This window comes from Salmo salar, chromosome ssa24 (assembly GCF_905237065.1).
Source record: "Salmo salar chromosome ssa24, Ssal_v3.1, whole genome shotgun sequence".
Lineage (NCBI taxonomy): Eukaryota > Metazoa > Chordata > Actinopteri > Salmoniformes > Salmonidae > Salmo > Salmo salar.
The window spans coordinates 221,377-233,532 of NC_059465.1; the positions used below are offsets into that span (position 1 = coordinate 221,377).

A 12,156-nucleotide genomic window follows, 5' to 3' on the forward strand; every position below is an offset into this window, starting at 1 on the left:
GCTGATAAATATATATTCCCCCTGGAGCGGTGGAGTCCAGATGGAACTAAATGAGACCTGAAAGGCAGAGAGACCATTAACATGCAGTCGCACGCACCCACATACGAGAGCACACACGCACACACAGATCAGGTAACAAGCCACTGTTCTGTCACTTAAGAGTCAAACCAGCAACAATTTTCAACAACATCCAGAGGAGTCCTGAGGGACATCAGGTAACTTCTCTACTCTCCACACCTCTATCTCTGCCTCTTCATGTCTCCTCTCCTGCTCTTTATGCATCTGCCTTCCTCTTCTCTCTACCTCCTATTTGGATCAATTCTCCCCTCCTCCTTTTAAAACAAATTTAAAAAAATGCAGTTCCTGAAGCAGAGGTGATGTAAGATCCTCTCCCACACATACACACACACAAACACTAACAAGCAGCTCCATTATATTAGCATTATAGATCAATTCTACCTCCCCCAATTATACTCCCTCTTATACTCCCTCTAGCTCTGTTCGGTTCCCAGTCTCTCTCTAGGGCCTACTCTACGTATGGAAAACAAACTATCACAGCGCTCTCACACACACACACACACAAAAAACACCCACACACAAAACACCCACACACATCACCAATAAGCTTTATTGGAGGCCATAACTTAGTGATTTGGATGGCGTCTGACATCAAACCCCACTGGAGGTGTTGACTCAGCTCTATGGGGTACAGGGGGAGGGAGGTGTGTGTGTATTGAAAAGTGTATATAGCACTATGTTACCAGTGAAGCCAGGGAGGCATATGTCAGGAAGGCTAAAACACACCATGACGACGAACGTCTAAAAGCAGTGGGTGGCTGTAGTGTTCGCAATCACCATGTGTGTGGTGATTTAACATGTAGATTCGTCAAGATTGAACAGAAAATGACCGCCGACTTTCTGGTCAGAGATGATAGGATGGCCACCCGCTGCTTTTTACCGTTCAACAGCACGGTGTGTTTTGGCCTTTACACTTACAGTCAAGTGAACTATAGTGTAGAAAATAACACCCTCTTTACAATCAAACATTGGGGAGGTTTGACAATGCTGTGGGTTTACTTTGCTGCCTCTGGTACTGGGGGCCTTGAACATGTGCAAGACATGAAACCAACAGATTATCAAGGTGTTATGGAGTTCAATGTTCAACCCTTTGTCCAAAAACTGGGTCTCCTTTGAATTTCGTGGGTCTTTCAGCAGGACAACAACCCCAAACACACATAAAAAGCACCCAGTGTTGGTTCAAGAAGAAACGGCGGACTGTTCTGGAATGGCCAGTGATGAGCCCAGATCTGAATCCCATCAAAAACCTATGGTGATATCTGAAAACAGCAGTTGGTCGAAGGCAACCCACAAACATTGGAACAGTTTGAAGTTGAAGAGCGGGCCAAAATGCCAATAGAAAGGAGCTGCAAGCTCATTGATGGCTACAAAAAGCATGTGTTGGCAGTTCTTGGCCAAGGGCTATGTACCTAGCTCAGGGGTGCCAATAATTCTGCCATTTGTTTTTATTTTCAAAATTTAAATGGTAAATTCTGTAAAAAAACTATTGGTTCTGCAATGTTGAAAATCCAATTACAGGTAGCAGGGTGGTTAGAGCGTTAGGCCAGTAACCGAAAGGTTGCTGGATCGAATCCCCGAGCAGACAAGGTAAAAATCTGTCATTCTGCCCCTGAACAAGGCAGTTAACCCACTCACCCCAGTAGGCTGTCATTGTAAATAAGAATTTGTTCTTAACTGACTTGCCTAGTTAAATAAAAGGTTAAATAAATGTAAAAAAATTAAATCTATTTCTACTTATTTTAGAAAAAAAAATGTGCAAGGGTGCCACAATATTACGTCGTAATTGTATCTAAAGCGAAGGGACCCCCCCCCCCCAAAAAAAGAGTCTTGTTGTGGAAGTATGCTCGTTCAACGACTAGGATAGGATAATAGGATGACATACAGATGCATGCACACACTCACATCTCTGATGAAGTACTCCAGAGTAGCATAGGCGATAGCTATCCCGTCGTGGGTGCTGGTGCCCCGCCCCAACTCGTCCAGGATGACCAATGACCTCTCGGTTGCCCGGGTGACAATTTCCGAGGCTTCCGTCAGCTCCTCCATGAATGTGCTCCGGCCCTTATAGATGCTGTCAGACGCCCCCATTCTACCAACACACACATTAATTATGCTTTCAGACCTTCCCATCCTACAGACCAATAACACACAGGAGAGAAGAATTTTAGAATGAAATGTGTCTATTTCATTCTACTCATTTCATTTCTACATTTTACAGGCAGAGAGGAGGAACACAGCTTTAGGGTGTTTGTGTGTGTGAGTGTGTTCCACAAGGCAGTGAAAAGACAGAACAGTTTGTATTTGTACTAATACCTACACTTGTTGGACCTGTGTGACACCAATAGCCTACTGTCCACAATCTCCTTGCACAACATTGAACCCCCTCCTACAGACTCCGACTCAACTCACAGAACAAAAAATGAACAGAGAAGAGGGAAAAGAGAGGGATTGAGAGGGACACACACACACAGGTACATGACGTAACCAAAAATACGTGGACACTTGCTCGTCGAACATCTGATTCCAAAATCATGCGCATTAATATGGAGTCGGTCCCCCCTTTGCTGCTATAACAGCCCCCACTCTTCTGGGAAGGAATTCCACTAGATGTTGGAACATTGCTGTAGGGACTTGCTTCCATTCAGCCAAATAAGCATTAGTGAGGTCGGGCACTGATGTTGGGCGATTAGGCCTGGCTCGTTGTCGGCTTTCCAATTCATCGCAAAGGTGTTAGATGGGGTTGAGGTAAGTACTCTGTGCAGGCCAATCAAGTTCTTCCACACCTATCTCGATAAACCATTTCTGTATGGACCTCGTTTTTGTGCAGGAAAGGGCCTTTCCCAATCTGTTGGCAGAAAGTTGGAAGCACAGAATCGTCTAAAATGTCATTGTATGCTGTAGCGTTAAGATTTTGCTTCACTGGAACTAAGGGGCCTAGCCTGAACCATGAAAAACAGCCCCAGACCATTATTCCTCCTCCACCAAACTTTACAGTTTGCACTATGCATTGGGGCAGGTAGCGTTCTCTTGGTATCCTCCAAACCCAGATTAGTCCGTCGGACTGCCAGATGGTGAAGCGTCATTCATCACACCAGAGAACGTGTTTCTTGGCAGTCCTGTTCTGTGAGCTTGTGTGGCCCACCTCTTCGCGGCTGAGCCATTGTTGTTCCTAGACTTGTCCGCTTCACAATAACAGGGCAGAAATGTTGACGAACTGACTTGTTGGAAGGGTGGCATCCTATGACGGTGCCACGTTGAAAGTCACTGAGCTCTTCAGTACGGGCCATTCTACTGCCAATGTTTGTCTATGAAGATTGCATGGCTGTGTGCTCGATTTTATACACCGGTTAGCAACGGTTGTGGCTGAAATAGCCGGATCCACAAATTTGAATGTCCACATACTATTTCAAGTAATTTTAGAGGCTGTGTGTGTGTGTGTGTGTGTGTGTGTGTGTGTGTGTGTGTGTGTGTGTGTGTGTGTTGTGTGTGCGTGTTTAACTATTCTTGTGGGGACCGGAAGTCCCCACAAGAATAGTAAACAAACAAAACATTGACCAACTGGGGACATTTTGTTAGTCCCCACGAGGTCAAATGCTATTTCTAGGGGGTTTAGGGTTAAGGTAAGAATTAGTGTTAGAATTACGTCAAGGGTTAGGGTTAGGAGCTAGGGTTCATTTTAGGGTTAGGAGCTAGGGTTTCTTTTAGGGTTAGGTTTTTGGGTTACGGTTAGGGTAAGAGTACAGGTTAGGTAGGAGTTAGGGAAAATAGGATTTTGAATTGGACTGAATTGTGTCCCCACAAGGTTAGGTGTACATTACTGTGTGTGTGTGTGTGTGTGTGTGTGTGTCAGGGTTTCTGTTAGGAAAATGTGTTTACTGAACATTTGACTGGAAAGATTTTAATTTCCCCGACACCGGATCCATATGCATCAGGAGCGCAACCTGATTAGGGCATCCACCCACAGTGCTCAGAATGACAGAAATCACATTTAGAATATGGTAATAAATACTAACAGAACATGCAAGTCGAGGATGCAACGATGTGCGGCCCCTTCCTACCGAATTCTGATTAGTTAGAATAACTGTCCACATTTACTTTCGTCAGCCAACAAGACGAGTAATGAACAGCAAAAACACTAGCTTATGTCAATCTACTATAGTAGAAACGACTAGGCTACCTATTCTATTGGTCAGCTTGTCGAGAAATAAATATTCTATTCCAAACAGACTAAGACAGTTGTGGGACGATAGATCCCAAAAGTAAACAACCAGTAGGCCTAGGCTACATAAAAAAAAAACGTTAAAACGCAATGAGTCTGAAGCAACAGATCAGAACGTTCAGCTTAAAATGTTGATAAACTATTATTTCTTCACATTATAAGCACAGCAATGTGCACAATGTAGTAGGCCAAATGTTTGTTCCATAATGCAATTAGCAAGAAAACACCATTGTCAAAAGGGCACTGCACTTGCGAGCGGTTTTTTATTTTCCCCAGCACAATGTGCACCTGTTATGATCACGCTGTTTAATCAGCTTCTTGATATGCCACACTTGCCAGATGAATGGATTATCTTCGCAAAGGAGAAATGGTCACTAACAGGTATGTAAACAAATTTGTGCACAAAACTTGAGGGAAATAAGATTTTGTGTGTATGGAACATTTCTGGGATCTTTTATTTCAGCTCATGAAACATGGGACCAACACTTTACATGTTCCGTTTATATTTTTGTTCAGTGTATATTAAAGCATTCAGGTTTCAAACAATTCAGAATGTTTGGAAAATGCATACTGCCTCCAGCTCATTGCAAAGTGGTGTGTGACGCACTGATGAAGCCTGCCTTCCATTGCCGTTTAATGCCGCATTCAAAACAACTGGGAACTCGGAAATCTCAGACTTCAGTGCGTTCAAGACAACAGGGGAAAGAAATATCTCTGACTGGGAAAAATATTTTTGAACGGTCATCCAACTTGGAATTCCAACTCGGGAACTCGGGCCGCTTTCTAGAGTTCCGACTTTCCGACCTGAAGATCACTGACGTCATGATTTGATCTCGTATATTTCAGAGTTTCCAGTTGTGTTGAAAGCACCAATCTCTTGCCCTGTCTGACAGACGTTCCACTCAAAGGCTCTGTATCTGTATGCTGTACGCATGTAATGAGATAGGTAATGGAAATACTGTACACGCGCCAATTTAATTTGTACAAGCGCTAATTTAATTCTATAAAAGTATGCAAATTAACCTATAGGCCGATAAGCATGACCAGTCAAATATATTTCCATCGACTGGTATTTCCATCATTAAATAGGCTAAAAAGCATTATTTCATAATGGGATTTTTTCCCCTAATTCTCCCGGTAAATTGACAATTTAATTTAATCTGCTTTTCGAAAATAAAATGTAAAAATAAATCGGACAAAAGCAGGCTATTAACGGCTAACGGAAATCCTGGTGTGTGTCTGCGTGTGAGCAGAGCCTTAGATTAGGATGCAGATGAGAATTCTGTTGAAATGCTGTCAGATAAACATGCAGCAAATCACAGGATAAGAGATTAATGAGACAAGACACAGAGAGAGAGAGAGAGAGAGAGAGAGAGAGAGAGAGAGAGAGAGAGAGAGAGAGAGAGAGAGAGAGAGAGAGAGAGAGAGAGAGAGAGAGAAATCACAACTCACATGAACTAGATTAGTCTGTCCCTAGCCAGCTCTGGACTCTCACTGATAACCATTGACTAATAATGGATTGTTCACCTCTAAACATTTCAATATACAAATCAAACAATCCAAATATACAGTCAACAATACAGCCCAATTGTCCCAGTAGTATGACTACAGCCAGTTAGTGCATTGCAGGACAACTCAACTCCTACCAATACAAGCAACATTCATTTCATTTTAAATATGGTTTCCGCACCTCTCAACATGCTTATTGTCATTTGACCAATCAGATTAGCTGCTAACGTCTGTAACAACAGATGCAACTTGGGGCTCCCAGGTGGCGCAGCGGTCTAAGGCACTGCATCTCAGTGCTAGAGGCGTCACTGAACCTGAATCCAGGCTGTATTGGGAGTCCCATAGGGTGGAGCACAATTGGCCCAGCATCGTCCAGGTTTGGCCGGTGTAGGCCGTCATTGTAAATAAGAATTTCTTCTTAAATTACTTGCCTAGTTAAATAAAGGTTAAATAAAAATAATAATAATTTAAAAACCATGGTTACAGCACATGCCAGAGAGAGGGGAGGGGTGTGGGTCAGCATGCCTCTGCATCTCCTCAACCAATTAAGGTGTGCACGTTGCGTGCATGTGTGTCACACTCCAGGAAAATGTTATCAGTCAAATATATAATGTAGCCTTGCAGTGGATAGACGTAGAGTATAAGTCCATGAGGCTATTCAGCTGGCTCAGTGTTGCCATGTAGATAACATGCCAGAGCAAACTGTGTGGTCATTTATTTCTAAATAAAACAATGAAACTATTATTTGGATAATTTTATATTCTGTGGCTGTACGGACTAGCACTCACTCACAAAATAAGGAGCTGTTAGCTGCGTTTCACCAGACCATAAGCATCTGTGGACATCATGGCTGTCTGAGTTTCCTCTCGTTTAGGGAGTGATTTTCTGCTGATTCGCTGTACGCATTCATTTGTTTATTTATTCTGTTTCACTTCCTCCATTATTTAATTATTTATTCTCTCGATTAGGCCTCCAGAGTAGAGGCAGTTTGCCAGCGAAAACTCAGAGTCTAAGCGAAGCCAGATGGGTTGTAGGACCCTCCATGCCGTGCTCTAAAAAACCCACCCACCCGAAAGCCATTCCATGCCACCTCTGTCCACACTTCCAACAGAACAGACGCCAGTGGAACATTGGAAGACTTGCCCTTTACACAACAACCATGCCCTTCACACAAAACATCCCCGTCAATCCAGCTATGAAACATTCAGGGCTGGGTCTGGGTGAATGGACCATGATGAGCCTACTTGTGGACTAAAAACACTTTCAATAGAGAGTCTACATTGAAGGATGGTTTCCCAGACACAGATTAAGCCTAGTCTTAAAAGCAGGCTCAATGTAGAATCTCAGCTGAAAATGCTTTTTTAGTCCAGGATTAGGCAGAATCTGTGTCACAGAAACAGCCCTTTAAAGTCTACATAGATTGAAGGGGTCTGTCACTTCTGGAGTAAGCTTATCCTCACTCAGGGATCAATCATCTCTACTACTAAACTGTCTTTAGAAACAGCGGTCTATCAGTCCCTCCAGCATTTCACAACATTTTTGTATTATATTTGAGGGTTGATGGCTCACCTCTCTAACCGCTAGGCTACTTGTCAACCGGTAATAGTGCGGTGATTTTTCAAATCTGCATAAAATGCGGGAAATTGTTGATTTATTTAATTGATCACAAAATCCTGGAGAGACTAGTCTATCGTGTTTCTGCTGATAAGGGATTGACTACGTGTGGATCTTCTGAAGCTCAAAGTCCATGCAGGCTGCATCTAAAGCACTGTGTCAGAGAGATGCTACAATACAGACTGCAGAATCAAGACATGAAAACCATTTTGACATAATATATGACATGAAAACAGAGAAGAGAAGATAGGAGACATCAGAGAACAAATAGTAATGGCTGGTTTGAATGTACGGTCGATGTAAGGTCCTTTTCAAACAGCTTTCTACATTTCATTTCCTCTGCGGTTTCCATAACAACAATGAGGAAAAGAGAAAATATGCTCCATAACCTTCAGATTCAATATGTCCATCAGAGATAAAATACCATCAGAAACACATGGACAACACACATGCACTCGTCCATCAGAAGTCAAATACCATCAGCCCTGAACGCACAAACAACGAGACACATACACACTCTCCAACCAAGGGAACACTCTGGTGAACTCTTGAGTTCACCAGAACTAAAATAGCATTCTCTCTGTCCTTTATAACACACAGACACAAAGTGTGAGATAAAGAGAGGGATAAGACTGGCAGAGGAGGATGGAGGAATCTACCTTTTCTCTTTCAGTCATCTCAGAGGAGTATATATTCATAATGAGTTTATTATCCAGATAAAGCATAATCTTTCTCCTCTCTCCAAAACACTTAATTGTAAATGGCCATACAGCATATCTTATTTATAGTCTAGGAGAGAGAAGAGAGAGAATGAGAAAGGGATGTAGGAGAGAGAAAGAGAAGAAGAAAAGTGGGAACATGTGAGTGTTGGTACTAGAGGGAACATCAGCTACTTCTACAGGGCAGTACTTCAGAACAGAGGGGGAGAGAAATGGGGAGAAAAAGAGAGCGGGAAGAGAAAAAGCATCAGAGAAACCCTCATACTTCAAGCATTGCTGTGCTTTAAAGACTGGCAGAGCTCTGATCTACAGCCATAGTACTTAGATAGCCTTTTATACCCTACGAAAACTGTACTGTTCTTTACACCCACAACAACTGAAGTTTGTTGACCTGGTTTGACAGAAACATAGAGAGAGGAAAAAAGAGAGAGGGACAGAGGTTTCTCCTGTGTGTGCGCGAGCACACACACACACACACACACACACACACACACACACACACACACACACACACACACACACACACACACACACACACACACACACACACACACACACACACACACACACACACACACAGCCTGTAAATTAGCCAAAGTTGGCGCTCAGAGGAGTGATCCACATAACAAAGCAGCAGCTACTCTTCCTGGGGTCCAGCAAAATTAAGGCAGTTTATACAATTTTAAAAACATTACAATACATTCACAGATTTCACAACACACTGTGTGCCAGGCCCCTACTCCACCACTACCACATATCTACAGTACTAAATGTGTATGTAATAGTGTGTATGTTATGGAGTGTGTGTGTGTATGCATGCGTCTGTGCCAATGTTTGTGTTGTTTCACAGTCCCCGCTGATCCATAAGGTATTCTTTTATCTGTTTTTTTAAATCAGATTTTACTGTGTCAGTTACTTGATGTGGAATAGAGTTCCATGTAGTCATGGCTCTATGTAGTACTGTGTGCCTCCCATAGTCTGTTCTGGACTTGGGGACTGTGAAGAGACCTCTTGTGGCATGTCTTGTGGGGTATGCCAGTAGTTTACCTGTGTGCCAGTAGCTTAGACAGACAGCTCGGTGCATTCAACGTGTTTATTTATTTATTTTATTTTTATTTCACCTTTATTTAACGAGGTAGGCAAGTTGAGAACAAGTTCTCATTTACAATTGCGACCTGGCCAAGATAAAGGAAAGCAGTTCGACACATACAACAACACAGAGTTACACATGGAGTAAAACAAACATACAGTCAATAATACAGTAGAAAAATAAGTCTATATACAATGTGAGCAAATGAGGTGAGATAAGGGAGGTAAAGGCAAAAAGGCCATGGTGGCAAAGTAAATACAATATAGCAAGTAAAACACTGGAATGGTACATTTGTAGTGGAAGAAAGTGCAAAGTAGAAATAGAAATAATGGGGTGCAAAGGAGCAAAATAAATAAATACAGTAGGGGAAGAGGTAGTTGTTTGGGCTAAATTATAGATGGGCTATGTACAGGTGCAGTGATCTGTGAGCTGCTCTGACAGCTGGTGCTTAAAGCTAGTGAGGGAGATAAGTGTTTCCACTTTCAGAGACGTTTGTAGTTCGTTCCAGTCATTGGCAGCAGAGAACTGGAAGGAGAGACGGCCAAAGGAGGAATTGGCTTTGGGGGTGATCAGAGAGATATACCTGCAGGAGCGCATGCTACGGTGACCAGTGAGCTGAGATAAGGTGGGACTTTACCTAGCAGGGTCTTGTAGATGACCTGGAGCCAGTGGGTTTGGCGACGAGTATGAAGCGAGGGCCAGCCAACAAGAGCGTACAGGTCGCAGTGGTGGGTAGTATATGGGGCTTTGGTGACAAAACGGATGGCACTGTGATAGACTGCATCCAGTTTATTGAGTAGGGTATTGGAGACTATTTTGTAAATGACATCGCCGATGTCGAGGATCGGTAGGATGGTCAGTTTTACGAGGGTATGTTTGGCAGCATGAGTGAAGGATGCTTTGTTGCGAAATAGGAAGCCAATTCTAGATTTAACTTTGGATTGGAGATGTTTGATGTGAGTCTGGAAGGAGAGTTTACGGTCTAACCAGACACCTAGGTATTAGAAAGTTGTCCACATATTCTAAGTCAGAACCGTTCAGAGTAGTGATGTTGGACGGGCGGGCAGGTGCAGGCAGCGATCGGTTGAAGAGCATGCATTTAGTCTTACTTGTATTTAAGAGCAGTTGGAGGCTACAGAAGGAGAGTTGTATGGCATTGAAGCTCGTCTGGAGGGTTGTTAACACAGTGTCCAAAGAAGGGCCAGAAGTATACAGAATGATGTCGTCTGCGTAGAGGTGGATCAGAGACACACCAGCAGCAAGAGCGACATCACTGATGTATACAGAGAAAAGAGTTGGTCCAAAAATTGAACCCTGTGGCACCCCCATAGAGACTGCCAGAGGCCCGGACAACAGGCCATCCGATTTGACACATTGAACTCTATCAGAGAAGTAGCTGGTGAACCAGGCGAGGCAATCATTTGAGAAAACAAGGCTATCGAGTCTGCCGATGAGGATGTGGTGATTGACAGAGTCGAAAGCCTTGGCCAGGTCAATGAATATGGCAGCAGAGGATTGTTTCTTATCAATGGCGGTTACGATATCGTTTAGGACCTTGAGCGTGGCTGAGGTGCACCCATGACCAGCTCTGAAACCAGATTGCATAGCGGAGAAGGTGTGGTGGGATTCGAAATGGTCGGTAATCTGTTTGTTGACTTGGCTTTCGAAGACCTTAGAAAGGCAGGGTAGGATAGATATAGGTCTGTAGCAGTTTGGGTCAAGAGTGTCCCCCCCTTTGAAGAGGGGGATGACCGCAGCTGCTTTCCAATCTTTGGGAATCTCAGACGACACGAAAGAGAGGTTGAACAGGCTAGTAATAGGGGTTGCAACAATTTCGGCAGAACATTTTTGAAAGGGTCCAGATTGTCTAGCCCGGCTGATTTGTAGGTGTCCAGATTTTGCCGCTCTTTCAGAACATAAGCTGACTGGATTTGGGAGAAGGAGAAATGGGGAAGGCTTGGGCGAGTAGCTGTGGGAGGTGCAGTGCTATTGACCGCGGTAGGGGTAGCCAGGTGGAAAGCATGGCCAGCCGTAGCAAAATGCTTATTGAAATTCTCAATTATAGTGGATTTATCGGTGGTGACAGAGTTTCCTATCCTCAGTGCAGTGAGCAGCTGGGAGGAGGTGTTCTTATTCTCCATGGACTTTAGTGTCCCAGAACTTTTGAGTTTGTGTTGCAGGAAGCAAATTTCTGCTTGAAAAGCTAGCCTTGGCTTTTCTAACTGCCTGTGTATATTGGTTTCTAACTTCCTTGAAAAGTTGCATATCACGGGGGCTGTTCGATGCTAACGCCGAACGTCACAGGATGTTTTTGTGTTGGTTAAGGGCAGTCAGGTCTGGAGAGAACCAAGGGCTATATCTGTTCCTGGTTCTACATTTCTTGAATGGGGCATGCTTATTTAAGATGGTGAGGAAGGCATTTTTAAAAAGTAACCAGGCATCCTCTACTGACGGGATGAGGTCAATATCCTTCCAGGATACCCGGGCCAGGTCGATTAGAAAGGCTTGCTCGCTGAAGTGTTTCAGGGAGCGTTTGACAGTGATGAGTGGAGGTCATTTGACCACTGACCCATTACGGATGCAGGCAATGAGGCAGTGATCACTGAGATCTTGGTTGAAAACAGCAGAGGTGTATTTAGAGTGCAAGTTGGTTAGGATGATATCTATGAGGGTGCCCGTGTTTACGGCTTTGGGGTGGTACCTGGTGGGTTCATTGATAATTTGTGTGAGATTGAGGGCATCAAGCTTAGATTGTAGGATGGCCGGGGTGTTAAGCATGTCCCAGTTTAGGTCACCTAGCAGCACGAGCTCTGAAGATAGATGGGGGGCAATCAGTTCACATATGGTGTCCAGAGCGCAGCTGGGGGCAGAGGGTGGTCTATAGCAGGCGGCAACGGTCAGAGACTTGTTTTTAGAGGTGGATTTTT

General features: G+C 43.7%; 1 protein-coding gene across 8 annotated transcripts in view; it reads right to left on the reverse strand.

The window, feature by feature from the left end:
* Positions 1-12,156, reverse strand: part of msh3 (mutS homolog 3 (E. coli)) — a 150,947-nt gene that overhangs the window by 44,517 nt on the left and 94,274 nt on the right. For 7 of the 8 annotated variants that reach the window (XM_045707204.1, XM_045707203.1, XM_045707201.1 and 4 more), the window contains one exon: positions 1,981-2,167. The exons of the other annotated variant lie outside the window; for it this stretch is intronic. In XM_045707204.1, the coding sequence (XP_045563160.1) occupies positions 1,981-2,167 (187 nt within the window). The remainder of the gene's footprint in view (positions 1-1,980; positions 2,168-12,156) is intronic. 8 annotated transcript variants of the gene reach the window in all.